The sequence below is a fragment of the Rana temporaria genome, chromosome 8 (genome assembly GCF_905171775.1).
Source record: "Rana temporaria chromosome 8, aRanTem1.1, whole genome shotgun sequence".
Lineage (NCBI taxonomy): Eukaryota > Metazoa > Chordata > Amphibia > Anura > Ranidae > Rana > Rana temporaria.
This window is the reverse complement of record NC_053496.1, coordinates 15,250,326-15,264,312: the sequence shown is the minus strand read 5'-3', so window position 1 is coordinate 15,264,312 and position 13,987 is coordinate 15,250,326. Positions and strand designations below refer to the sequence as shown.

At 45.6% G+C, this 13,987-nt stretch overlaps 1 protein-coding gene across 1 annotated transcript in view; it reads right to left on the bottom strand.

Moving 5' to 3' along the window:
- LOC120946695 (alpha-2-macroglobulin-like protein 1) overlaps positions 1–13,987 on the bottom strand; it is a 171,444-nt gene that overhangs the window by 67,495 nt on the left and 89,962 nt on the right. Inside the window, exons 18-21 of the mRNA XM_040361325.1 lie at positions 10,179–10,302; positions 6,604–6,829; positions 4,599–4,725; positions 873–994 (exon numbers count right to left, since the gene is read on the bottom strand). Coding sequence (XP_040217259.1) covers positions 873–994; positions 4,599–4,725; positions 6,604–6,829; positions 10,179–10,302 — 599 coding nt within the window. The remainder of the gene's footprint in view (positions 1–872; positions 995–4,598; positions 4,726–6,603; positions 6,830–10,178; positions 10,303–13,987) is intronic.

The following is a 13,987-nucleotide window of genomic DNA, read 5'->3' as shown; positions in this document are numbered from 1 at the left end:
AGGAAACTGGTCGTGTGTACGGGGCCTCAGTGTAGGCACAGATCGGAGGGAGATTGGTCATGTAGCCCTGTCATCACTCGCCCCCAGCTTAAATCCACTCGCAAAATGCTAGTAGGCGAGTGGAAATTTTGAAGGCTGCCATAACGCATGTGCTGCCTGCAGAGAATGGCGGCATGGGTGGCAGTGTCTGAAGCACAATATGGCACTGTCAGCAGGTAGCACATGCATTATGGCATTAGCGTCATGGGTGGCACTGTCTGCAGCACATTGCGGCATGGGAGACAGTGCCACCAATGCCGTAATGTGCTGCAGACAGTGCCACCCATGCCGCTAATGTCATAACGCATGTGCTGCCTGCAGAGACAGTGCCACCTATGCTGCCAGTAGAATTATGCCATTGGCAGCATGGGTGGCAGTGTCTGCAGCACAATATGGCATTGGCGGCATGGGTGGCACTGTCTGCAGGTAGCACATGCGTTATGGGCCATAACGCATGTGCTGCATGCAGAGACCGTGCCACCCATGCCGCCAATGGCATTATGCCATTGGTGGCATAGTGAGCACTGTCTACAGCACAATATGGCATTGGTGTCACTGTCAGCAGGCAGCACATGTGTTATGGCATTAGCGTCATGGGTGGCACTGTCTGCAGCACATTACAGCATTGGCAGGCGGCATGGAATGTGTGGCACTGTCTGCTGCACAATATGGCATCTGGGGAGGGGCCAGGGGCGGAGCCAGGGTGGGGCTGAAGGAGGGACAGGGGGTGGAGCTGAAGGGGGCCCCGCCAGGTAGGCTGTACGGGGCCCAATGATTTCTATCAGCGGGCCTGGGTACTATCATCCTAAAATGTTAATTATCATGATACTAACCTGTACAAGAAGTGTCTTAATAATTGTATCAGAGCTGCCTTGTGTGGGGACAAAAGGTATTTCATTCTGACACAGTTCCGATGACTTAACAGCTTCTGTCCTCACTGTGATCAGTACTTTTCCTGGAAAGAAAGAAACATGCTAAAGTAATGAAATAGATAGCTATTAAGATCACCCAGCTAGGTGTACCTCAATCAAAAAAAAAAAAAAAAAATAGCAAGGGCAAATACATGCAATGCAATGCAAAATAATGCAACCAGCTACCATAGTTGAAATCCAAAGTCCTATGCCCCCCCAATACCGCACAGCCATAATCTTCCAGTACTGCAGGAGTTAATACAAGTTGGGGGACCTGTCATAGGTGCTCGCCAAGAGTGCTTACTATGTCTGTCCTTTCTGCTCCCCTTCCTCCATTTATAAAAGCTGTACTAAAGCTTCCATAAAAAAAAAAGCTATCTATGAAAGGAGAATAGGCAGATGAATAAAAGATCCATCACCTCCATTCATAGAGGGTTTTTCATTCATGGAAGAAAAAAGTACAGCTTTTATGAATGGAAGAGGGGGGTAAGAGAGATTAGGCATAGTCATCATTCTTGAGGGCCTATTAACCCCCCCCCCCCCAGGAGAACCCAAAAAATACAGCTGCAGAGTATGGTGGGTGCAGAGGACTTCAGATTTCAACTATGACAGCCAGAACCAGCCCAAGGGACACTTTGCATTAAATGTAAGCATGGTCCCTTGTGCCGATCAAAAAAAAAAAGACCCAAACTTAGACTTTAAATGGGGCCCTTAAGCAACATAACCTGCAGAGTTCAGACCACTCTAACCAAAAGACAGGGCTCTAGCCAAATAAAGAGTAGTTGAAGTTGGACATTTGGAAGCTGCCATTGCTGACTTGTTTAAGTACAGGCTCCTAGGTTATTTCTTTATTATGTACTAAGGTCACTGACCTGGAACAAGTTTGTGGAATGAGGAGTTCAGACTATTGAGACTTCATTCCATACTTGTTTCAGGTCAGTAACGCACCAGGAAGTGAAACCAAGGTCAGCATGACAACCCCAGAGTCTGCTCCTCTAAAAAAAAAAAAGTCAGCAGTGGCAGTTCCACTCATAGGTGAAGGAGTATCATTTATTTTAAATACTTCTGTAGCACACTATACCTAAGAAGGTGCTAGGGGTAGATTTTTGGTGAGTACAGGTAAATTTAGGCAGGCCTAGCTCGAAGCTATGCCTGTTTGCTTTGGTCTGTCTGGACTGGTGATTTACAGATAGCATCATCTTTCGGTTACCTCCCTCTGGCTTCTAGAGGATTCTAGAAGAGAGGAGGAGAAAAGAGGTGGAGCTGTCTGAGGTGTCTCAGGGAGCCCTGACCAATTTCCAACTAGGATTGGCAGGGGGCAGGCCTCCTTAATATACCCAGGGTCAGCCCATCTGGGGAGTTGTTGTCAGTGGAAGAACTGAGGATGGAGTACTAGGAGACAACCTAGTACTCCATCCTCAGTTCATCCCCTGAGGGTGCAGGATGGGTGCCTTCAAAGAAGGATCTGAACAGGAGGCATGCCAGAGAGGGATCATAGAGGATAGCAGGAGCTAGTACTGCTGGGCAAGTCTTCAGGAGGGAACCACCGGGTTGTGTGCAGCCAGGAGGGCTAGTGAGTGACATGTGCTATCGGGAGGATTGGAGAGGCATGCCAAAGAGGACTGAGAGGAAACAGTCAGAGCTGGATGTGGAGCCAGTGAGGATTGCAATGTCATGGGTAGTGGAGACAGGCAGCTGCAGCCTGGGCTGCCAGGGCCTGAAGAAGGATTGAGGGAGCAGCATAGCTCCCAACTGCCCCTGATTCTGAGGGACTGTACCTGATTTGGAGCAATGTCCCTCTGTCCCTCATTCCTCCTCATTTGTCCCTCATTTTGGTCTGATCTCTATAGATGTATATAAAATGCACTTTTTATCTATCAAAAAGTGTTTCCCAGTGCTAAAACTTTCATCTGTTTTCTAAATAGCTGCATTTATAAATTCCAAAAGCCAATATAATGGAATAGTAGTGGTAAAAAAAGCACTTGTGGGTTTAACCAATCTTGTTTTTTTGTACAATTCCCCTTTAAGGGGGCGTGCCAAGGGGTGCGTCCTATGCCTACATACTTTTGCTTATAGGTGTCCCTCATTCCCATCTCAAAAAGTTGGGAGGTATGGAGCAGTAGTCCACCATAGGACAACTAGCACAAACAGACTTGTTTTTATTATTATTATTATTATTATTATTATTATTAATATTATTATTATTATTGCTTTGCTACATCAAAGGGGTTCACGGTGCCTGCCTGCAAAAGGCATCCATCAGGGCCTGACTGAGTTAGAGTTGGGCCTAACCATGTGCTAGCAAGTCCCGGGTATTGAAGTGTTGTGCCGGAGAGAGAGTGAGACCCCGTACACACGGCCGAGGAACTCGACGTGCCAAGCACGTCGAGTTCCTCGTCGAGTTCTGGGATGAAGCCGCCGAGGAGCTCGGCGGGCCGCCTTCTCCCATAGAACAACGAGAAAATAGAGAACATGTTCTCTATTTTCTCGTCGAGCTCCTCGGCGGCTCCATCGAGCCAAAACTGTACAGACGACAGAGTTTCTCGGCAGAATCCAGGTTTTGACCGAGTTTCTCGGTGAATTCTGCCGAGAAACTCTGTCGTGTGTACGGGGCCTGAGAGTAACAGTCTGCAAGCACGTAATGTGCTGGAGGAGACTGGAGTACATTGTAAATAAAGGCCCTAGGTGATTCATTAAGTTATTTATGGGCATCTCATAATTCCCTTACCCATCCAAGTTAAATTCTCCTCAATAAATCAACAAAACAAAGCACCAATCTGTTCATTGTCTCAAGAATGACTGAGGAGTGAATGCTGGCCCGGCAGAGGTGACAGGTGGGACCACAGCTTTCAGCAGACCCTACGGGGGTTACCGCCAATGCTGTATCCTGGCCTAGGCCAACAAGGCCCAGGCCTAGGGCAGCACTTTGCAGGGGGGCAGCACGGAAAGAGTCCCCGTCGGCTAGCGCTACACTGTTAGTGTAGCGCCAGTCTTACGGGGCGGACTGGACTGAGAGGTTAATTAGTCTAGCGCCCCATAAAGTGGCCGCACTGCTTCCGGTATGCGGGCGGCCGGCATTCCGCAACTGTGGGTGGGGAGGTTTGCGCTGCTTCTAATTTTGACTGTCTTATAATTCTGGACCACAATCCTTCCTCACTGTGCTATATGTTTTCTGCTGCACCATTGGCATGGTTATATCTTCTTAGTCCTCTTCATAAAATTATCAGAAATGTGTGCTTAAAATAGAACTATAGGCAACACTTTTTTTTCTTTTTGGATAGAGTAAGGGAGGGTTATAGCCCCTGTCAGTTTATTTTTTTACCATCCCTGTCCCATTGCAGAGATTTTTCTTCACTTCCTTCCCCATAGCCAAACAGGAAGTGAGAGAACATCTATGCAAATTAAGGGAATCCATTGCCCCCCCAGGCCCTCAGAACTAGTATCCCCACTCGAAAAGTTCAGGGTGGGTCTTAAACAGAAAGGGGTGCGGCCTTGACAGGAAGGGGTGGGTCATATTTAAATTAGGGGGTGCACGAATTTAGTCAGGCCTAGGGCAGCACAAAACCTAAATACACTACTGGCTACCACTACACTTCTCAAAACAGTTGGGTATTGCATTGAGTATTTCTCACTGGACACACAGCTCACCCATCTTAGATGCTTTCAGTTTCCAGTAGAACGTTGTGGTTTCATCGGCACCTAGACAGCTGCTGTACTGACAACCAGCACATTGTTCCTCCTCCAATTCTATGGAAGGTAACAGGGTGGTTTGTACCTGTCAACAGGGAAAGAAATCTTTATACTTAGTTGTGAAGTTAGAAGAGCATTACAATTGCATTATACAGGTACAGAGCATATAACAAAACAAAAATAGGGTTTTGTGGTTTATGAATACATTTACACAATTTAGTTCAGTGATTAATTGTAATTGGATTCAATGATGTATTACACTTTATGCATTGCCCCTTTTCCAACTGAATAATCTTACCAATGCAAACAAAGGGTTAGTAGTAGACAGTGGCGGCTGGTGCTCAAAATTTTTGGGGGGGCGCAAACAAACTGTAAAAAAAAAAAATCCATCAATTGCAGCCTCACTGTGCCATCAAGCGCAGCCACTATGCCCATCAAACACAGCCACTGTGCCATCAAACGCAGCCACTGTGCCCATCAATTGCAGCCACTGTGCCCATCAAACGCAGCCACTGCGCCCCATCAAATGTTCCCACTGTGCCCCATCAAATGCTCCCACTGTGCCCCATCAAATGCTCCCACTGTGCCCCATCATATGCTACCACTGTGCCCCATCAAATGCTACCACTGTGCCCCATCAAATGCTCCCACTGTGCCCCATCAAATGCTCCCACTGTGCCATATCAAATGCTACCACTGTGCCATATCAAATGCTCCCACTGTGCCCATCAAATGCTCTCACCATGCCATCAAATGCTCCCATTGTGCCCATCAAATCCAGCCACTGTGGCATCAAATCCAGCCACTGTGCCCCATCAAATGCTCCCACTGTGCCATATCAAATGCTCCCACTGTGCCATCAAATGCTCCCACCGTGTCATATAAAATGCTCCCACTGTGCCCATGAAATACTCCCACTGTGCCATATTAAATGCTTCCACTGTGCAATATGAAATGCTTCCACTGTGTCCATCAAATGCTGCCAGTGTGCCCCCCGCCCACCGTCTGCCCGGCACTTAACCTTTATTGATTTTTTTTGTTTTTGCGGGTCATTCGTTATGATCAAATTTGTAAATTCGCAAATAAATACAATTTAAATATTCGTAGAATTCGTAAATCCAAAAATCCAGAAATTCGTAAATTTGAAAATTTGAAAATCCGAAAAGTTGAAAATTGGAAAATCAAAATAAGAAAGAATAGGAAAATTTGAAAGAACAAAAATCCGAAAATTCAAAATAATAGCTAACTAACTAATAATAATGAACTATTAAATTATAGGTATTGAAATTTCCTTTCAAATTTGGCTGTTAGTCAACATAACGAATATGCAACGGAACAAATGAATAATAGTCTTTATTATTATTGTTATTTATTATTATTAATTTGTTACATTCCATTCGTTTAGATGCATTCATTATTTCGGATGATTCGTAACTTCGGATAAATTTGTATTCGTTACGTTGACTAACAGCCAAATTTGAAAAGAAATTCCAATATCTATAATTTAAAAGTTAGTAATAGTTATTATTTTCAGATTTTTGAATGTTTGGGTTTCTGATTTCCGTTCTTTTCTAATTTTCTAATTTTTGAATTTCCAAATGTTCGGATTTCCAATTTTCCAGATTTTCGAATTTATGACATTTTTTAGAATGATCAAATTTATGAATGTATGGATTTCCGAATAATCAATTTTACGAATATTTGGAAAAACTTGTTGAACAGGTTTTTGGTAATTCTGACATTTTCAAATTAACGAATTTGTCGGAATTTGTTAAAAAACTAATTCTGAAGTAAACGAATTGCACATGTCAAGTTAGTAGCCCCAAAAGTGCTTTGGACAGGACCATCAACTGGCAAATCACTGAAACTGATTGGCATCATCACATGTGTTTTTGCATCCTCTGACCAAACACCATTACTGACCATCAATGTGTCCAGAAGAAAATTTGATAAATGTTCTTACCATTATACTTTTGTTCAGGTAGTTAAACACTGTGGCTTTGAGAGTGAACTTTTCTCCTCTCACTACGGAGTACGGGAGGGTGAGATCCACAAAGAACGGCTTGTAGACCCGAAGAGAGGCAGGAGGAGACAGGCCAAATCCCCCGGGACCCAAACATACGGCTCCGGCATTCCAGTCTGTGATGGTGTCTGGAGCCTTGTGGTGGAATTCGGCTGTGCCAGCATCCCTGAATAGAAAATGTATAAAAAATTAAATGATACTGTTTAAAATCAAAGAGTCTTCTAAAATCGAAGAGTCAGCACTAAAACTTATTTTTAAAAGCTGTTGGGCATCCTTCTGTGTCTTAGGCCTCGTACACACGACCGAGGAACTCGTCGGAAAAGACACATTGTTTTCCTCGACGAGTTCCTTGTTAGGCTTGTCGAGAAACTCGACAGGCTTTCTTTGCGTACACACTGTCAAGACCAAATCTCCTCGTTCTCAAACGCGGTGACGTACAACACATACGACGGCAGGGGAAGTTCGATTCCACTGGCACAACCCTTGGGGCTGCTTTTGCTAATCTCATGTTACTGCGTGTTAACCTCCCTGGCGGTATGATTCTGTCTGGAATTACGTACCAAAAGCGGTACAATTATTTTGCAAGGAAATTTGGCGTTTTATACTGTAGGCCTGTAATCCTTAGGAATAACTAATTTAAATATGACCAAACAAGAGTCTAGTAGGCATCCCGGGTATGAATTTTTTAAAAAAACAAAATTATAAATTATAATATAATAAATAATTATAAATAATTATAACAAATGATAATTTAATTATAATAAAAATTATTCAAAAATGTAATCAACTCAAAAAACACTGAAATTTGCTCAGTTGCAGAATTGTCGCTGTCATTACTTTTATTTTTTTATGACGAATTTCCCCACAAATCGATATCGCACAATTCTGCAAGTGATTATAATTTATTATCGCTGTTTTTTAGTGGCTCTAAAACCATTTTTGACATAAAGGGACACTTTTGGTTGCTATGGACAATCTCCAGTTTGCAGGCAGAAAGAACAGTTTTTATTATATAAAAGAACATGTAGGGCACTGGGCAGACCACTAGGGACAAGGGGGGTGTGTATTTTTTACATACAGTACTGTAATCTATAAGATTACAGAATACTGTATGTAATGTGTTTGTTTACTTTTTTGAATTTGGCGCCGTTCTCCGTCCCCGTGCGTCGTAACGTCGCAGGGAACGGTGATCGGCGGCACACGGGGACACTGTGAATCGAGCGAGGACGCCGCTCGCTCACACAGCGGGGATGCATCGCAGGATCCAGGGACAAGGTAAGTTACTTGTCTGTGGATGCTGCGAGCAGGTAAGCCGTGCCGCTGCACGCTCTGCACATCTACCCCGAGTGTGACTCGGGGATACCGATAGTAGCATGGAAAAACCACCCTGAGTCACGCTCGGGGATACCGCTAAGCAGGTTAAGTAAAAGTTTGGTGAGAGACGATTTGCACTTTTCAGTCTGTTACAGCGTGACAAATGTGCTATCTCCATTACAAATGCTACTTTTACCGAAGGTGTTCTCCCGTCTCATACTTTATTCTGAGCATGTGCGGGTTTCTTAGCATACACACGAATGTGTTTCTCGTCGAAAACCAGCCCGACGAGGAACACGACGAGGAAATTGAGACTTCCGTCGAGGAAAAAGAGAACTTGTTCTCTTTTTTTTCTTGTCGAGTTCCTCGACAGTTTCCTCGATAAAACATACACACGACCGGTTTCCTCTGCAAAAAAGCTCTGCCACCAAGTTTCTTGATGGATTCTGTCGAGGAAAACGGTCGTGTGTACGAGGCCTTACATCATTGCAGACGTCAGTGGTAACTTTCCTTCCTATTCTACCAAACATTGGGGGTTATTTACTAAAACTGAATGGTGCAAAATCTGGTGTAGCTCGGCATAGAGACCAATCAGCTTCCAGGTTTTAGAAAGCAAAGGGGTATTGGGACTTTAACCACTTGCCAAGCACTTCACAAACATTTAAGCCTCGTACACACGACCGTTGTTCTCCTCTGCAAAATCCATCAAGAAAACTGCTGGCAGAGCTTTTTTGCCGAGAAAAACGGTCATGTGTATGTTTTTCGTCAAGAAAACTGCCGTGGATCTCGACGAGGAAAAAAAGAGAACATGCTCTCTTTTTTCTCGTCGGGAGTCTCAATTTTCTCGTCGGGCTGGTTTACGACGAGAAACACGTTCGTGTGTATGCTTAGAAACCCGCGCATGCTCAGAATAAAGTATGAGACGGGAGCGCACCTTCGGTAAAAGTAGCGTTCATAATGGAGGTAGCACATTTGTCACGCTGTAACGGACTGAAAAGCGCGAATCGTCTCTCACCAAACTTTTACTAACACGCGGTAACACGAGATTAGCAAAAGCAGGGTGGCGCCAATGGAATCAAACTTCCCGTTTATAGTGCCGTTGTACGTGTTGTACGTCACCGCGTTTGAGAACAACGAGATTTTGTCTTGACAGTGTGTATGCAAGGAAAGTTTGACAAGAATCTCATTGAGGAAAACAACATTTCTTTTACGATGAGATTCTCGGTCGTGTGTACGAGGCCTAACGTCAGCAGAATGGCTCCTGTGGGCAAAGCAACGTACCTGTCCTCGATCTTCAATGTCCGCCAGTGTCCCGCGATCTTTTCACGGAGTGGCAGAACGGGGAGATGTAAACAAGGCATTTTGCTGTTCTGCTTAGTGACAGGACACTGATCTACTGCTCCCTGTCATCGGGAGCAGTGATCAATGTTGTGTCACTTGTAGCCCAGCCCCCCCACAGTTCGAATCACTCCCTAGGACACACTTAAAGGGGAGTTCCAGGCTTTTTTACTGTTTATTAAGTCAGGCTTTTAAGGCTTTTAATAAACAGACACTCACCTGCTCCACGGTCCAGCGACTCGCCGGACGGAGCTCCGCTGCTCTCCCCCCCTCTCCGGCCGGCGTCTTCATTTTAAGTGTGGGTATCCAGCCGTGACAGCTTTTGGCTTCACGGCCGGGAACTCACTGTGCATGCGCGAGCAGTGCTGCACACTGATTCTTCAGGCGATCGCCTGGGACCTGTCATGTGTCCCAGGCGATCGCCTACATGAAGGGGCCGCTGTAGGCGATATGACGTATCAGCTAGGCGGTCCCTGGGCGGAAGAAGGAAGTGGGACAGAAAGTCCCACTCCTCCTGAAGCCCCCACTCCCCCTCCAAAAAAACTACATGCCAAATGTGGTAAATGGTAAAGGTACAAAATGGTAAATGGTAAAGGTACAAAAGTGAGTGAGTGAGAAACTTATATAGCGCAACACATGCGAACTGAATCGCCTCTGGGTGCTTTCTTGCAGCAAATTGGACAGAAATATGCTCTAGCATAAGCAAAGTAAATACAAAAGTGGATAGGGCCTCAACCATCCACCAGTCCACTTAAGTCCATTCAGGTGGAATAATCCCTTAAATGTGTAATAGACTCAGCAACCTATTTATATTCTGAATTAACACTCTGTATATAATATAATATTTGCAGAGGTTGACTTACCCAGCAGCTACAAAACCCCATATCCATGTCTCTGGAAAGTAGATCCGTGGCTTCTCCTTTTCTGCTGGGCTACTGGGATGCTCAACTTTTTTGAGAACCCGCCTTTCCATTTCTTCTTCAAAAGCTAAAGAATAAAACATATGGTAGGGATATAAGATTAGTAACATGTGACTTAGGTCATTTTGGAGCAGGATGTTTACCCTGATCCAAAAGGTAACTTCTCACCAGCTTCCGAGAACCCCAGCTATAGCTCTCCTGAATTCAAACCTCCCTAGAATTCCCAAAGCATGCTGCAAACTAATACATGTTATGCTGCTAGGGGCCAAGATGACCATATCGAAGGCGTGGAAACAACCCACGGTCTCCCTCTTGGCAGCCAAACGCAAGATCTCATGGATCATGTCTCAGGAGAGACTAGCCAGCATATTAACTGACACGGTTCCAAAGTTTGAAGCCGTCTGGGAATCTTGGTCCCTACATGTGGGGGTTCCACTTCGCCCAGGATTTCAGTCCCAATCGGAAACTGCTAGGGACGGACACTCGGCCCCCTCCCGGTAAGATCAGCTCTCTCTCTCTCCTTTTCTTTCTCTCTCTACGATACTCTTCTTTCACCTGCCTCTTTTTATTATCTCTCCTTTTTGGTACGTTCTGCCTCCTTATGGCATGTTTCCAGGCTTATATCTAGATTGTTTTTATGACAGATAGCGTATTCCTCTGAGCGCACTGTAGCAATGTTAATACTGGTCTTCCGTCCTCATGGTCAATAGCTACCTTTCCTGATCGGGGGGGAACCCTCCGGGCACAGTTTGTGCCCAATAGGGGTGCCTGGGGTTTTCTCCCCATGATCCTGTACCAACGTCTGAACAGCAGGACGAGGTATCTAGAGTGAAAGTACTGGTCATTGGTCAAATTATCTGTACTGATTGGACTCTGCTTGTAAATTGCCCTTACATATTGTGGTCTTATGTCTGGAAGGAATGTACCAATTGTTTATTTTCTTTTGGTTTTATAAAATCAATAACAATCTTTGAAAGCAAAGATCAGAATCAGTTTGAGGTATTCAAGGATATTTCCCTCTTCCTCCGGAAGGTCTATCTCATACTGATTCATCAAGATCTAGCTACTATGGGTGACCAAGGTTGGAGAGTGCCAGAGATAAACAGGCAGAGGAAGAGTCCATAGGGATACTGTCCCATTATTTAGGGTCCTTTCACACTAGCGGACCGTTCGTCCGCTCATTACAAGTCCGTTAACGGACTTGTAATGAATCCCTATGGGATCGCGTCCATTAGCGGATGGAGCATCCGCTAGCGTCCGCGTCAGTCGGGATCCGCTTTCCCGATGGGAAGAAACCCTATTTTTCTTCCGTTCGGCGGGACGGACCGGATGCAGACGGACAGACGGTCCCCCATAGGGGACAGCGGAGCAGAGACAGGGCGGTCCCTGCACTGTGTGCGGGGACCGTCCTATCCGCCGACAGATCAGCGGGGATCCCCGCTGAGCTCTGGCGGACACACGGAGCGGACCCAGAAACGGTCCGCTCTGTGTGAAAGCCTAGGTTCACACTGCTGCGAATTCAAAATCGCGGTAAAATGCGCGATTTTACCGCGATTTCGCGGCTGCGATTTTGCCGTGATTTCGGCCGCAATTTAATGTAAATCACGGCCCGAAATCGCAAAAAGTAGTACAGGAACTACTTTTTGAAATCGCAGATGCGGCGTCGCACTGATTAGGACAGTGCCATTGCCGACAATTGCCGCCGATTTGAGATGCGATTTGACATGTCAAATCGCATCTCAAATCGTTCCAAATCGTACCCAGTGTGAACCAGGGCAAGGAGCCCTAAGGTCCTCCTCTACCAGATCTAAGAATACCCCTAACCAGCGTTTTTTTCCTAAATTGTGGCATCTTAACACAGGGGTCGTCAACCCCCGGGCCGCGGCCCACTAACCAAAAACGAAATAAATAAAAACGAATTTCGGGAGTAACTAAATAAATTTATTTTTCAGACGAAAACAAAATACCAAAACTAAATATTTCAGTGTGCACATGTCTATTAATCAGCATGGATTCATGAAGAATCGTTCTTGCCAAACCAGTCTATTAACCTTCTATGAGGAGGTGAGCTGCCATCTGGATAAAGGAAGTCCAACAAAACATAAAAAACAAAAAACAAAATCAAAACATATTACAGAGCAAAGTAATATTCACGGCGAACGCAGAGTAGACCCAGAAAGATTATAAACAACGTGAACTTAAAGCGGGAGTTCACCCATTTATTAAAAAAAAAAATTTTCCCCTTAGATTCCTGCTCGTTTTGTCTAGGGGAATCGGCTATTTGTTTTAAAATATGAGCAGTACTTACCGTTTTCGAGATGCATCTTCTCCGCCGCTTCCGGGTATGGGTCTTCGGGAGCGGGCGTTCCTTCTTGATTGACAGTCATCCGAGAGGCTTCCGACGGTCGCATCCATCGCGTCACTCGTAGCCGAAAGAAGCCGAACGTCGGTGCGGCTCTATACTGCGCCTGCGCACCGACGTTCGGCTTCTTTCGGAAAATCGCGACGCGATGGATGCGACCGTCGGAAGCCTCTCGGAAGACTGTCAATCAAAATAGGAACGCCCAGTCCCGCAGCCCATACCCGGAAGCGACGGAGAAGATGCATCTCGTAAACGGTAAGTACGGCTCATATTTTAAAACAACTAGCCGATCCCCTAGACAAAACGAGCATCCATCTAAGGGGAAAAAGTGCTCTCTAAGGGTGAACCACCGCTTTAAGCACATAGCAGTAGTGCAACAAAGGGACCATATAGGTATAATTATTGATTGGATACTTTTTATTATTGTGTCTACTTAAATTGTCATTGGGCCAGATTCACATACAAATGGACAGGCGCAGCGTATCAGAGATACGCTACTCCGCCGTATCTTACCTGGCTTAAAGTTGAATCCAGGAAGAATTTGCGCCGTAAGTTATGGCGGCGTAGTGTATTTCTGGCGGCGGAATTAAAATCGGCCGGTAGGGGGCGTGATTCATTTAAATGAAGCGTGTCCCCATGCCGATTGAACTGCGCATGCTCCGTTTCGAAATTTGCGCGAAATGACGTCGCAACAACGTAATTTTTTGAACTTAGACGTGACTTACGTCCATCCCTATTCACGGACGACTTACGAAAAAAAAAAAAAAAAAAAAAAAAAAAAAATTCGACGCGGGAACGACGGCCATACTTTAACATGGCAAGTCTAACTATACGCCGCAAAATAGCAGCTTTAACTATACGCCGGAAAAAGCCACTAGAGACGACGTAAGAGAATGCGACGACCGCGCGTACGTTCGTGGATCGTCGGAAAAAGCTAATTTGCATACCCAACGCGGAAAATGACGCAAACTCCACCCAGCGGACGCCGAAGCATTGCATTGGCGATCCGAAGGCGTACGAAGCCGTACGCCTGTCGGATCGAACCCAGATGCCGTTGTATCTTGGTTTGAGGAAATTTGAAAGTACTTGCTCTGTGAATCTGCCCCTTTGTGTCTACATAATTGTATTTTTTTATGTTGAGTGTTTTCATAGCTCTTGACTATTTTATTTGCAGTTCTCTATCCACTTAAGGACCCCTTCACGCCGATATACGTCGGCAGAATGGCACGGCTGGGCACACTCACGTACCTGTACGTGTCTCTTTAAGCCCAGCCGTGGGGTCGCGAGCGCCCTGCTGGCGGCACGTTCGCGACCAGGTCCGAAGCTCCGTGACCACGCCCTCGGGACCCGCATACCCGATTGCCGCCGGTGTCCCGCGATCGGTCACCGG